This window comes from Sorex fumeus, unplaced genomic scaffold (assembly GCF_029834395.1).
Source record: "Sorex fumeus unplaced genomic scaffold, SorFum_2.1 ptg000111l, whole genome shotgun sequence".
NCBI lineage: Eukaryota > Metazoa > Chordata > Mammalia > Eulipotyphla > Soricidae > Sorex > Sorex fumeus.
The window spans coordinates 8,424,063-8,438,016 of record NW_026606168.1 but is presented as its reverse complement, the minus strand read 5'-3'; the positions used below and the strand labels follow the sequence as shown (position 1 = coordinate 8,438,016).

General features: G+C 38.2%; 1 protein-coding gene across 1 annotated transcript in view; it reads left to right on the top strand.

Annotated features, from left to right (window-relative positions):
* ATP8B4 (ATPase phospholipid transporting 8B4 (putative)) overlaps window positions 1–13,555 on the top strand; it is a 236,005-nt gene extending 222,450 nt beyond the window's left edge. Inside the window, exons 25-28 of the mRNA XM_056135410.1 lie at window positions 3,201–3,446; window positions 8,988–9,126; window positions 11,524–11,654; window positions 13,274–13,555. Coding sequence (XP_055991385.1) covers window positions 3,201–3,446; window positions 8,988–9,126; window positions 11,524–11,654; window positions 13,274–13,555 — 798 coding nt within the window. The remainder of the gene's footprint in view (window positions 1–3,200; window positions 3,447–8,987; window positions 9,127–11,523; window positions 11,655–13,273) is intronic.
* The last annotated feature ends 399 nt before the right edge of the window (window positions 13,556–13,954 follow it).

Below are 13,954 nucleotides of genomic sequence, written 5' to 3'. Positions count from 1 at the left end.
CCCACATTATTGTTTCAGAGACTCCAAGTAGTCCCCCAGGAAATAGTCTTGTAGCTTCATTTTATTCAGCATTTCCCAAACTCATATGACTGAACTTTCACTTATTTAGTTTTCAGGTAACACCCACAGAACTAATGATTGTGGTTCGTACACCAGGAAATGCTGCTTTGTGTGCTCTGAGGGTTATAGAAGACTTCAGCTACTGAGAGAGAAGATCACAGAAATTAGGTCAGAGTACACAGAGCAAGTATATGTAGCTAGATGACCTTGGTCTGGGGCTGGAGACATAGCACAGCAGTAGGACGTTTGCCTTGCAAGCTGCCAGCCCAGCTGAGCCCGATTCAATTCCTCTGCCTCTCTAGGAGAGCCCGGTAAGCTACTGAGAGTATTTCGCCCACAAGGCAAAAGCCTGGCAAGCTACCTGTGACATATTCAATATGTCAAACACAGTAATAACAAGTCTCACAATGGAGACGTTACTGGGCCCACTCAAGCAAATGGATAAACAACAGGAGGACAGTGCAGTGCTATTGTCCTTGGTCTGAGAAGCCCAGAACCAGGACTACAGGCCAGTTCAGCTCCCTGCCAATGGGAGAGGAAGACAGGCAGCCCACAATCCTGGAGGGAGTTGGGTTCAGACACCTGGTCTGGCTCAGTGTGCCTCAGTGTGCTTAAAAGGAGAGAAAGGAGGGAATCACTTACAAAAATGGTGGATTGTTGGCACATTCAACTGTCTTGGAAGGTGCTTCTTGAAGGAGGAAAAAGCCTGGCTGCCTTTGGGGAAGTCGAAGGCTAGCCAGAGGAGTTTCCACGGCACAATTAGAATTATTATTAAATTTTTTTGAAGTATTTTTAAGGAGACCAGATTTTGTCCAGACTGTTGTTAGACCTCTTTGTTACACCATTTGCTAGGCCTCTTTTTCTGGCCCATCGCCACCTATTGCAAAATATAAATCTTCACATTTATGAGCTCACTCTACTCTCCCATTCTTTGACTCTGTAGTCAGTCGTCTCGTTTTGCGTCTGTTTAAAAAGGGCATTTTGTGAACAGCAGATTTTTTTCAAATTCTACAAAAAAGTAACGAACTCCCCAAGACCTTAGAAATAAAGACTAAGCACGCTTATTCCCAAGGGCCCCTGTTTATACAAGGGGTACTTTTCTTGGTGTTTTGTAGCTGCCTAGAATGTAGAATAAAATTATACAAATTAAGCAGTTTCTGGGAAAAGATGGTGTTGTGCAATTTGAAATAAAACTGATAATAAGATATTGCTGTCAAGTTGAATATTTGCCCCTTTCCTTTTCTTCTTTGTCAACTTTGGCTTTAATCAGATCACATGGGATGCTTTGATAGAAAGCTTCAGTGACACCTGTGAAGCCATGAAGCCATTCATTTTGTAAGAAAGAAATCAGTCTCAGAGGTTCAAGTCACTGCTGCTTCAAAGTCTGACAACCAATGTATGACAGAACTAACCCTAGAATCCAGGCCATTCCATTCTGAGATGACTACATCATCGCTGATGTCATTAACATTATTGTTTTCCTTATTTTATTTGTTGTTATTTATGATTTCTGGTATGGCAAGAATTATATGCTCATTTAATTGTGGCAATAGTCTATTGAAGAAGATGCTGTTCTTTGCATCTCTGAACATGGGTAAATGAAGTCAAAACCATTGACCTCGCTCCTCAGAAATTGGCCAGAGTCCTTTGAACCAGGCACTGAGCTTCTTGCCATGTCTCAGAGCCTGTGCAATGTCACCTTCGTTCAGTGACTGGTGAGGTGAAAGAACCATCAAATCAGCATGACTAAGCAGGACTTTCTAAGGACACCGCTGGGGCTCCATTTGTCAAGACTTGGGCTGCCCACAGGTGGGAACAGGGACTTGGGCTGATGCCAGAGTTCCTGCCTGTGTCACATTCCCTTTGTCTGCTTCTCCACCTTGGTCCTCTGATGTTTCCAGTGTCTTATCCTTGCCGTTCCTTTTGCCTGTAAAGTTCATAATGTTGTCATCACCATTGCTCTTTGAAGGTTGTAAACCCCATCTCAGGTCTCACTTGTCATCCACTGAATCCCAACCTGCCCCCTACCATGCACATTCCGTTTGAGAAGCACTACTCTAGTTTCTCCTGGGACCCTGCTGGGGCCAATGTGGTGTCCTCTTGTTCTGTTCAAATTGTGTTGTGAATGCCTAGTAACTGCTTTAGACTTCTCACTTGGTTGAACACTCAGTGATTCAGATTCAGGTCCTTTCCCACCTAGAATGCTATGTACAATTTGCTATTTCTGCTTTCCTGCTCATGGGTTCTCCAGAGTTGGGAGTGATGGACCAATTCACACCCTGCAACTCTCTGCTGCCATCTCTTGGTCACTACCCCTCACTGCCACAATCATTAACTGGGGGGTCCTCTGATGGTAGCACTGTAGCGCTGTCCTCCCATTGTTCATCAATTTGCTTGAGCGGGCACCAGTAACGTCGCCATTGTGAGACTTGTTACTGTTTTTTGGCATATCAAATATGCCACAGGGAGCTTGCCAGGCTCTGCCGTGTGGGCAGTATACTCTTGGTAGCTTGCCGGGCTCGCCATAGAAGGATTCTGATGGTACAGTACCTAGTTCCTTGAATTCTGGAAGAGTGCAGAGGGCAGAGAAAAGAAACTTTATTTAAAGCCAAATATCTGGGTTAAAGTCAAGTGCTGGTTCTGTTCTTTGAGCAGAGTGACCTTTCCCGAATTTCTCTCTTTTTTTTTCTAGTTTAGACATTTTTTTAAAAAAACTTTTTGATTGAATCACTGTGAGACAGAGCCTTAAAAAGCTGGTCATGACTGTTTTTTAGTCATACGGTGTTTCAATACCCATCCCTCCACCAATGTACATTTCCCAGCACCAGTGTCTCCAGGTTCCCTCTCATCATCCTCCACCCCCACCCCCTCCCTGCCTCTATGGCACGTGCTTTTCTTCTCTCTCTCTCTCTCTCTCTCTCTCTCTCTCTCTCTCTCTCTCTCTGTCTCAAGTCACTCTTCTGTAAAGTGGGGATCATTCTATTATCTTCTGGATGATTATGGAAAGAAAACAAGATAATGAGTGTGGTATAGTGTAGACCATACTCAGATATGCACTTGGCTATTTTTGGAGACTGGGAATTCAGGGCTACTGGGACTTGTCTGAAATCTCTTCCACTAAAATAACACTCTTTTGACAGGATGTGAGTGACCAGAACAGCCTGGATTGTCCCCTGCTCTACCAACCGGGACAACTGAATCTACTTTTTAACAAACGTAAATTTTTCGTCTGCATGGCGCATGGAATCTACACATCATTAGTCCTTTTCTTCATCCCCTACGGGTCTTTTTACAATGTGGCTGGAGAAGATGGGCAGCATATTGCTGACTACCAGTCTTTCGCAGTTACCATGGCCACATCTTTGGTCTTTGTCGTCAGTGTCCAGGTAACCCTGCTGGTGTAACTATCTTAACTTGATGGGCTTGCTTTCCATACAGCTCCATTTTATTGTTGGCCCTTTCATTTCTTTGTGGCCTTGCAAGGGGGGCATGGGGGTGCGGAAGGGGGGACCTGAATGAATCTTAAAGAAATCCTGGGGTTTTCTTTTTAACCACACATTTTGAGATGAAAACTGGGAGCTTCAACATAAATTACCAGATGAAAACGATTAGCCATAGGTGTTCTTAAGCTTTAAGCTAATAGCAACCTCACAATGAATCAACTTGAGCTTGATCATTGTATGTGATGAGAAATAAGTCTGCTACCACTTCCTTCTGGTATGTGAAGAAGAAAATACCATGTTTCAAGTGGTAATGGAAAAGAAGTTTCTTCCTTTTCCTGTACGACTAAATCATTTCGAGGTTAAGTTAAAACAATTATGCCTGAGTACATTTCCTTAGATCTTCAGTGTTGGAGATGTAGCTGAATCTCAGATTCAAAGGAGCTTTACTATTGGGCATGAATTTTGATGTTCCATTGGCCTTAAGGCATCTTGAGATGCTTTTTTTTTTGTTTGTTTCCTTTCTAATGCAAATCGAGGACAATACAAATAGGCCTTAGTTCACAAATGCTTGGCGCTTTCCTGGCTAAAGTGACCAACAGGACCTGACCTCTGCTTTGCTTTGTGATCTTCTGGTATTGTTGCAAATCCTTTGTGTACTCTTGAGTTCCATCAAATTAGATGATCGGCTTATTGGAAGGGCAGGGGCAACTGTTGTGGGTACACCAGGAAACCCATTTAGCAGTAACAGCTAAGTCTTCTCAAGGTGGGGTCTGTTAGTAGTGCTCTGAGAGATGATTCGAAAGATTGCAACTCATAACTGAAGGAAAAAGGGTCTGGAGAGCATACTTTAAACTCCCCTTCACATTACCTGCTCTCTAAGTAGTGGTAAAAAGTTGCCTGGAAAATTCATTCCTCAAATGATAGACATATGTTTTTACTGAAAGCAGTTTTCACAATTCATCCTATATTTGGGGCTGGAGCGATAGCACAGCGGGTAGGGCGTTCGCCTTACAAGCGGCCAACATGGCCGACCCGAGTTCGATTCCTCCGCCCCTCTCGGAGAGCCCAGAGCAAGCTACCGAGAGTATTGGATATGCCAGACACAGTAACAACAAAGTCTCCAATGGAGACGTTACTGGGCCCGCTCGAGCAAATCGACGATCAACGGGAGGGCCTTTACCTTTACCTTTTACCTTTAATTTTATCTTTTTAATAAAAAAAACTATAGCTGTTCCTACATATCCTTTTTTCTTATCCATAATTTATTTTTTATGCTATCACAATGATTGCGCTGTGTTTTATATTAACTTACAATTCAGAAATGGCTTTTTCACAAAACACACACCGCATGTTATGGTTACATATTGTAGTTACATTTCTCCTTTCTTCACAAGTTGAAAGACCACAGATACAAATCCATTTAAAAGACAGTTTTTATTGATATCAAAAGACTGGAATTTCACAGTTCTGGGATTTGATGTTTTTAAAAAAATCTTCAAAATATCTTACTTCTGATTATCAAGATTCTAGAAGAATGAGACCTCTGCTTCCTCAGAGGGAATTCATATTTAGGTTTCAAGGAAAACATTGGTCCTTCATCAGGATGTATTGGACAGAATAGTGCATGACTATCTGACTCAGGTTTAATCGATTGTCTCCAGGATCTACTCTCTGCCTGATGTGTTTTTCAAGGGTCACCATGATCCTGGTCACTTTGCTTTTCTCTGTTGACATGAACATCTTTCATAATTATTGTGCACTTATTAAAACATTGGTATAATACTATCGAGAGAAACTTGTGCTCCTTCACACCTCTTGCAATTAATTCTTACTGCTGCTGGGCCTTGATACAACCAGGAGACAGAAAAAAAAAATCTGGAAGTAAAAGGGAGTAAACTTTCTGGGAGCAGAGACAAAGCCCAGTTAGAAATAATAATCTAGAAGCAGGGTGAATAAGAATGGACACTAGTTTTTAACATCTAGCAGTCTTTGTTTACCATGTAATTCATCATAAACTAGAGAGCCTGACACAAATACTTATTTGTTTAGTGTGAGGACAGCAGAATATGAAGACAGAGGTTATAATTGAACAGAATCACATCTGCACATCTTAGACTTTGATTGAGGTACCAAATTACCTCTACTCTTCGAGTTACATATCCATCTTATCTCTGATGACCAAAATAGGATTTCTCTTGCTGGGACTCTTCAGAATCAGTTATCATAATTTCTATTAATGATAACATGCCTTATACTTTATATAAATTTTTTATATATAGCATTTGTATATCATATATATAAAGATACATAAAATACATATATATATAAGGTACATCTATATAAAGGGACCTCACCTGATAGAGCTGAGGGTTTACTCCTGCTCTGTGTTCAGGGATCATATAGGACACCAGAGATTGAACCTGAATGGGCCATGTGCAAGGCAGATGCCCTACCTGTTTTATTATTGTTGTTGCTTTTGGAGTCAGAAATTCTAAAATTACCAATATGATTAATTAAAAATTGTATTTTTTCCTCAAGGTGTCATTTTTATGTTTTATAAATACTGCCATATTAACTTACAAATTGTAATGAAATACATCCTTTAAGTTATAATATTTTCTTAGAAGCTCTGAAATCTTCAGGAGGGCCAATTAACCAGAAAGAGCCACAGGGAGACACAAGTTGGTATTGTGGAGGCAACACCCAACCATATGGTTGGCAATGCTCAGGCTGGGTATCTACAATACACAGATTGGCAGCAGGTGGGCAGCATTCAAAGCAAAACACCCTAACCACTTTACAATCTCTCCAGCCCATTCTCCTTATATATCAAAGAAATGTTACCTGATATATTTTGAGGTTATAATAATTGTCACATAATGGTTCTTGATTGTCCTTTGTAGCTTTTGTTTTTTACTATGGGAAATACACTTCTTTTAAAAAAAATCAGTGTTTTTCCTCTTAGTTTGCATCTATATGATATATAATCTAGGCCTTTTTTTCTTTCCTTTTTATTTCTGTCTTACTTCATTCTATTAGTTTTTTTTCCATTGGTATGGTAATTTGAGCTACTCAAACTATTTTAATAAATAATGTGTCTTATTTTACCTCTTCTATAAAACTTTTATTACTTTGAATTATACTTTTTATTTCTACTTTAATCTTTTCCTACTTAAATAAAAATTAAATATCCACATGTCATCAATAATTTATACTATATTTAAGTTTATAAGATTACTTATAATTTGCATTATCATTTTACTAGTAATTTCTCATTAATTTAAGTCATTCAAATCTGTTTCCTTATTGATTTACAAAATGAAATAATAACTATGTCTTTCACTAAATGTTTCATTAGCTCATGTCATACCTTGCTTCATTGACCCTCAAAGTAAACATGTTTTCTCTTCCTCTCTACTCCTACACCTTTCCCCAACTCTTACCTATTAACAATTTAAATTTGAGTTCCAGGAAATTACTATTACTCTTTAACATATGTTTTGACTGTTTTTTCAAATTAATACTGCAGTTCATTCTCAGTATAATTTATTTAGAGCCAACTATATATTTATAAGAATCATTGTTCAGAACCATTTTTTCCTGTTTTCTGTTATTTGGAGACATTTTCTGCTTTCACATTCATGTGGTTATAGAAATTTCTTTGAATAACTTATTCAGAAAAGGCCCATAGATTTTATACTTCTGAGCTCAAAGCTTTCTTTATATTTGAATGATTTGTTGGATGGGCAATAGATCCTGAGTCAGAGTCTTTTCTTTCTAAACTGTAAATGTTGTTCAACCATATCACAGTTTTAATCTAATAGTTTGAGGTTTGGTCGATCCTTTTTTTTTTTTTTAGTATGTAATATCTGCTTTGTTTCAAAGTTTATGTTCTTTATTCTTGGCTTTCACAAATGTCAAGAAGTTGCAATGCATTTCATTAATTGGCCTAGAATTTCAGCAAATCCTTTTAATCTAAATTTTTTTTTACTGTCTGTTACAGTAGAGAAGTTTTCTTCGGTTATTTCTTTGTTTCATCTCTATTGCTTTTCCCTTTTCTCAAACGCCGTTATTTTTATATTGGGCCCATGAGTGTGACATCTATGGATTTGCCGTCCATGTCTCATATATTTTGCACATGGTTTCCATTTCTTCAAGATTTTGCTCTTTCTTGTGAGATATTATTTCCATTTGTTTTTTCCCCCAGAATATTAATTCAGTTCCCATCCGTGACTGTTCTATTTGGTTTCTCTACTGAATTTTTAAAATTCAGAAATAATATATTTTTTTCATCCAGAATTTTTTCTCCTCTGTTCTAATTGCATCCCCTTAAGAGTTCTCATTCGTTGATTTTGGTTAGAGTGCTCATCTGTCTGTCCCTTAGGTTCTGCCTCAATGGGAGCCATCTGTTCCTGTGAGTTTCCTTTGTCTGCTCATACCTACAGGGTATGACCCTTCAGGACAGATATTGGTGTCTTGCTGGTACTAAACTGACAGGGTGGTGGAAAGTAAAATTGGAGATTATGGCCTAATGTCTTGACAACCAGGTGAATTGGAAAACCAGCATCTCTTTGCTGAGGCATGGAAATGGGACTCTGTTCTCATGCCTTTCAAGGAGAGAAAAGCCTGAAATATTATAACTGGTTGTTTACATTAAGATCACATGTCAAATGGGGAAACATTTTAAGGGACAGCAAACTTGATGAAGTTGGTGCAAATGCTTGGAGGAATATATGTACTCTAGACAGGGCTGCCTCCAGCACCAAACTCTGCTAAAAACTCAAAGGATCTTTACTTGTATACTTAGGAACGTCTTAGATGCAAATTATGATGCCAGAACTTATTTTTTTATGCCTCTGGGAAATAAAGGGTTCGTATTCTTCAGTGGTTTTCTTGATTCCCAGATAGCACACCACTCTTCTCAGCTGTGTTGCCACAATTAGTTGGAAAGAAGACAGACTGTGAATTTGCTCCCCAGTCACCCTGAATCCCAGCTTCTGGATCTTATGCCAAGAGAGAATTAAGACTTTTTTGATATTATTTTAATAATTTGGAGGATATACCATCAAAATGTGTTATAATGGTCATGTAACACAGATCATACCTGTACAAATGTGGTCATACAGGATAGTAAAATGTTCTGGCTAACAACAGAAAAAAATCTTTTCTCCAATTTTTGAGAACAATTTGGAAAGAAACTTTGGAATGAGAAATTATTCTGCTTTCTTATTTATCACTTAAAAGGAGTTTAATATTTTATCTCCCAATTCTGACTCAACCTTGGCAGATATAATGGCTTGCAGATCTAAGTTCTGAAGTCAATTACCCCCACAAACTGTCAAGTCAGTTTCTCGTTTTGTACAGAAAAATTGAGTGCCTGTGGTCGGTTGTTGCCCTCATCTTTTCACAAAGCTATGTTACGCAGAAAAACGAGGCTATTTTAATCCTCAATGATCTCTCTTCTGTATTTGACTTTATTTACAGATAGCCTTGGATACCAGTTACTGGACTGTCATTAATCACGTCTTCATCTGGGGCAGCATTGCCACTTATTTCTCCATTTTATTTACAATGCACAGTAATGGAATCTTTAGCATCTTCCCAAACCAGTTTCCATTTGTTGGTAAGTGAGCCCAGCCATCTAGTATTGCCACAATGCTATTTAGTTGTTTCTGTAATGTATTTTCTCTGTTAGGTGGCAGTAGAGATGACAATTACCCTTTCTTTAGGAATTGCTTGAGAGAAGCATTTGAAAGCTTCTGGTCTTGAAAGGGATTCAGAAGATTAGAGTTTTTGTTGTTCAAAACAGATGCAGAAGAATCAGTGAGATCATTATATACAGCTTCTCAAACTATATTAGACTTTTCCTTTGCAAATAGAAAGCACAGTCCTAATGTCAGAGTTACCTGAGGGCCTAAGAAAAGTTCATGTAAAGAGAGGGACTGACTGATTCTTCCTTTTATATTACGTTATCACCAATATCACTGGCAGAGTTCACTAGTGGAATTGACATGCATTTAGATAAGCAAGAAAGGCTGTACAATTGTTATCCTTCTGAAACTGATTATTAGTCCATAGTAGTGTGAAGAGAATGAAGATTCAGAGTGTGTTCCGTCACTCACATATGGCAACCTGAGCTAGTGTCTTTTCCCTTTAATGCCTTAATGTCTTCTAAACTGAAGAAATTACTATTTTTCTATTTTTAGTGGAAATATTGGAGGATTAAATGACAAAACACATATAAAATATTTGCCATGTAACATTTTTGTAGCATTTTCAATAAACATTTGCCATGATGATGATAATTGAAGAAAAATGCAGTTTAATTGCCGATCGGGGACATTGGAGAGTGATTAAGCATCAGATGGGTAACAAAGGACATTTAAAAAATTTCCCAAACCCTGAGTTTCTGTGATTCTACCAAAAGTGTACATCTGGTCTATCTAAAGAGTATATAGTATTACTATTACACTCGGAATTTCAAAATGGATCCTGCCAAGGGCCACTGAAATTGATATAAAGGAGTCATTAATAGACTTCCTCAGAAGTTTCAAAATCTGAAATTTGTAAGTTAGGTTGGTAGCAATGATGTTTCTGAATTCATCCCAGCAAATGGTGGAAAAATGAGATATACAGTGATGAACTTCAGAAGCTCAATCAGGAAAGTCTAGGATTTGCCTCCACTATTTGAAGAATACAGCCTATCAACACAATTCTTCAGAGATTGGTTCATGTAGAAAACAAAATAAGAACAGCTCTAGGATTATACATTTCCATTAATACAAAGGCACTTGAAGATGTTGTTTCATTTAAATGCATGCATATATTTGAGAATCATGCTCTTCAAGTTTTGCCTTCTCTGTATATTATACAGATATCTTTATTTACATCACTTTTCCTTAATATGTAATGTTAATGCGTTGTTTACGAAAAGATTTCAGTCATGTGGAAACATGCTGGTTATGAATAACAATAAGCATATTAGGAAAGAAAGACTTTAAAACTATTTTTAAAATTTGGAGTGTTGCCCAATCTGAAAGTTCAATGCATTGACTAGAAGACTACAAAGTCCTGAGAGCATTCTGCCACGCATAATGAGACTGGAATGCCTTAAGTAAAGAAAGTAGTTTGGGGACCAGGCTCTCCAGCTAAGCACATGCCATTCCAGGAATCAATTACTGAGCTCCAATAAGACTTTCAAAAATTTAGACCAACATTGGGGTTTAAGAAAAAAAATTTCCCCTTAGTAGCCAGTCTTAAAAGCACAAATGTGGTTTTATTTATTTGTTTGTTTGTTTTAATTTAAAGATTCTGTAGCTTACAGTGATATTAATAGTGGCTTCTTATACACATAATTCCAACACCACACCCATTAGCAGTGACACCTCTTTTTCCCAAGTACCCCAACACTCTTTCCTCCCAAGCCCTTCAGCCTCCAAACTCAATACTGAGTGAAGTTAGTTCGAAGTAAAGGTACAGATATAAGTGCAATTTTGAAGTAAAGTTAGTTCCAGAGTCATGTCTAGGGCTACTCAGCTTCAGAGAATACAAAGAAACACACGGTTGAATTAAATTTGTTTCTGCCCTTGTTGGAAGGCAACTGGAAGCAATATATCAATCAGCATGGTATGATATACTGAGTCCTCATATCAAATCAGTATGGTATATTATACCAAGTTTTCATGTGTTGCTAACATTTTACCATTGGGAGAGGAGACATGAATAGTTGGAGGTATTATAGTAAATCCATAGGAAACCAACAGGAACCAGTTTATATTGGTGATACAGATGGGGGTGACATTTCCCAGAGAATTGATCTGTCTACTTATCTGGCTCTTATTCCTTTGTTTAAGTACATGACTGTAACAAATAAGTGTTGTGTATCAAATAGGGAAACTGACTCCATCCAGGCTTGGAAATGAGTCCACACTCTGTTGTTCAAAATTGTTGGATGACTGCATTAAGTCTATTAATTTAATACTATTCATAATAACATTGGATAATTTTCCTTTTGTGACAGGAAACGCACGGCATTCCTTGACCCAGAAGTTCATCTGGCTTGTTATTCTCTTAACAACGGTGGCTTCAATTCTGCCTGTGATGGCATTCAGATTTTTGAGGGTGGATTTGTTTCCAACCTTAAGTGATCAGGTATATAGCTTCGATGATGAATACTGAAAAAGCTGGTTCCTGTATCTTGAAATTGTGTCCTTTTCTGTTTGCTTAGATCTAGGGAAGAGTCAATGAAGTTCTCATGAGCAAATACCCACATATGCACCATTTTACAGAAGGGGTGGGGGAGCGAATTATATAAGGGACAATGAAGAGGAATATATAGACTCAATATGGTGACTATGTGGATGGAGCTATAAAATACAACTTGGGTGTTTTTAAAAGTCAACTTTAAAGGGGAAGGAAACTCATTGGCAGAATTTGGACAATTGTTTGAAAGAAAAGGTAAACCATGGGGAAAATGATTGATTTGGGGAGCAAGTAAAAGAAACAGTAAAATACAGGAAAGGCATGGATATAGGAATAAAGAAATGGATCATGAGTATTTGTAGGAAATAGAGTAGTAGATTAAGAAAACTGGGAGATATGTTATGTTTAAGAAAAGTATATAAAGAAAAATGCAACATGATAACTGGGTGGGAAACTGTAAAGGTTGAAATAAAATGGAACAGATTATAGAAATACCTAAATCCCAAGCTACTCATAGGATATATTTCAGTATGTCATGGGAAAAAGAGTAAGAGTAAGATTCTATGGAATTAGATTATAACACAGTCCAGGAAGAAGAGGAGGAAGGGGAGAACTTATTAGATCAAAGGCCATAATAATAATAGTGAGAGAAATAATAGTGAGAGAAACTGAGTTAGAACTTTCCTTAACATGATTTTCTCAGATTCTAAGGCCAAACTATAAAAAGCTTCCTTCTGTCATAACTCTCAGTTTCCTGTAAAATATCTTTGTTCCTCTTGGCTCTTTGAGCTCATTCTGAAGGAAACCCGAAAAGTGATAGATGAGCTGAGGGAAGGAAGATGATGCTCATTTTTTTCCTGTATTCATTTAGTCAGATGGTGAGTTTCTCCTTAACAGTTTTCCCTTGACATGAAAGTCAGAATCCAAGGGATCAGCTGAATCCATGAACAAGGTTACTTGCATCAAACATTGGCTCTTGTTCTCCTCCACTTTATAGGGGAATGAAAGAAATATTGGCAACCTCCCAAAAGATACTGAGCTCTTGAAAAAGTCACAATTCATGATCCAAGAAATCAAACCCTGACAATCTCGTGATACATGGGCCAGAGGAGAAATGTCTCATATTCATTTTCTAAGTTTTCTCCTAGTCCAGTTATAAATGACTGTTGGATTCTGAGAGTTTCTAAAAGAAAAAGAGAGAGAGGCCTGTTTTTTGGGAATGTGACTATGAATTGTTATACTGAGTTTGGGTATAGTTAAGTGTTAGAAAAACTTTCTGTACAAACATGTTTTTATTTATTTAAGATGGATGTAAAAAATGGTGATATTCATAAAATGTGTCTTAACTGTTTTGTTCGTTGAATAACCTCTTGGTAGAATAAAAACTGGGAGTGTAATTTTGGGGGGTGGAAAACTTCCTTATATATAGATGAGAAACTTTCTTGTGCAATGAGGGTAAGTGTTATGGATAACATTTTCACCAAAAAGGATTTTGTGTTACAGTGTGTTCCCTCTGCCATGGGTCTTTCATTAGGAGGTAGAGGTTCATTCTGGGCCTTCTTTTCCAGATTCGCCAGTGGCAGAAGGCTCAGAAGAAGGCAAGGCCCCCACGTAGCCGAAGGCCTCAGACTCGAAGATCAAGCTCAAGAAGATCTGGATATGCTTTTGCTCACCAAGAGGGCTATGGGGAGCTTATCACATCTGGAAAAAACATGCGAGTTAAAAATCCACCTTCCACATTAGGCTTGGAAAAGACACCGTATAATAGCACTAGTTGGTTTGAGAATTTATGTAAGAAAACCACAGACACAGTGAGCAGCTTTAGCCAGGATAAAACAGTGAAACTGTGAGTCAAGATGAATTTGAACCACAGTTATCTTTTTTACTTCAGCTGGAGCTGAAATCCAGCTGGCTCTGGAGTGTGGAATCAGGGGCTTGGGGTAGGGCAGGTTGCCTCACTTCATTTCAATCTGTGGCAGGAAATGCGAGTGCCCGGCACATAGTGGTGGGCTCTGCAGGTACCCAGGGGAAGAAGGTCACTGTCTCATTGGTGACTTGGTGAATGAAACATGCACAGTACAAGTTTCTAGGCATATCATGAGTTTCTGTCAATCTAGATCACAGTAGAGCTGAACTTTAAAATCCTATTTTGGAAAAAAATGTTGTGAATCTGCATGGACATGAAATGGATCTTAGGTGGAGAAAAGGATGCATTCAGAAGGCATCTCTGCCGGCTAAAATGCATTCTT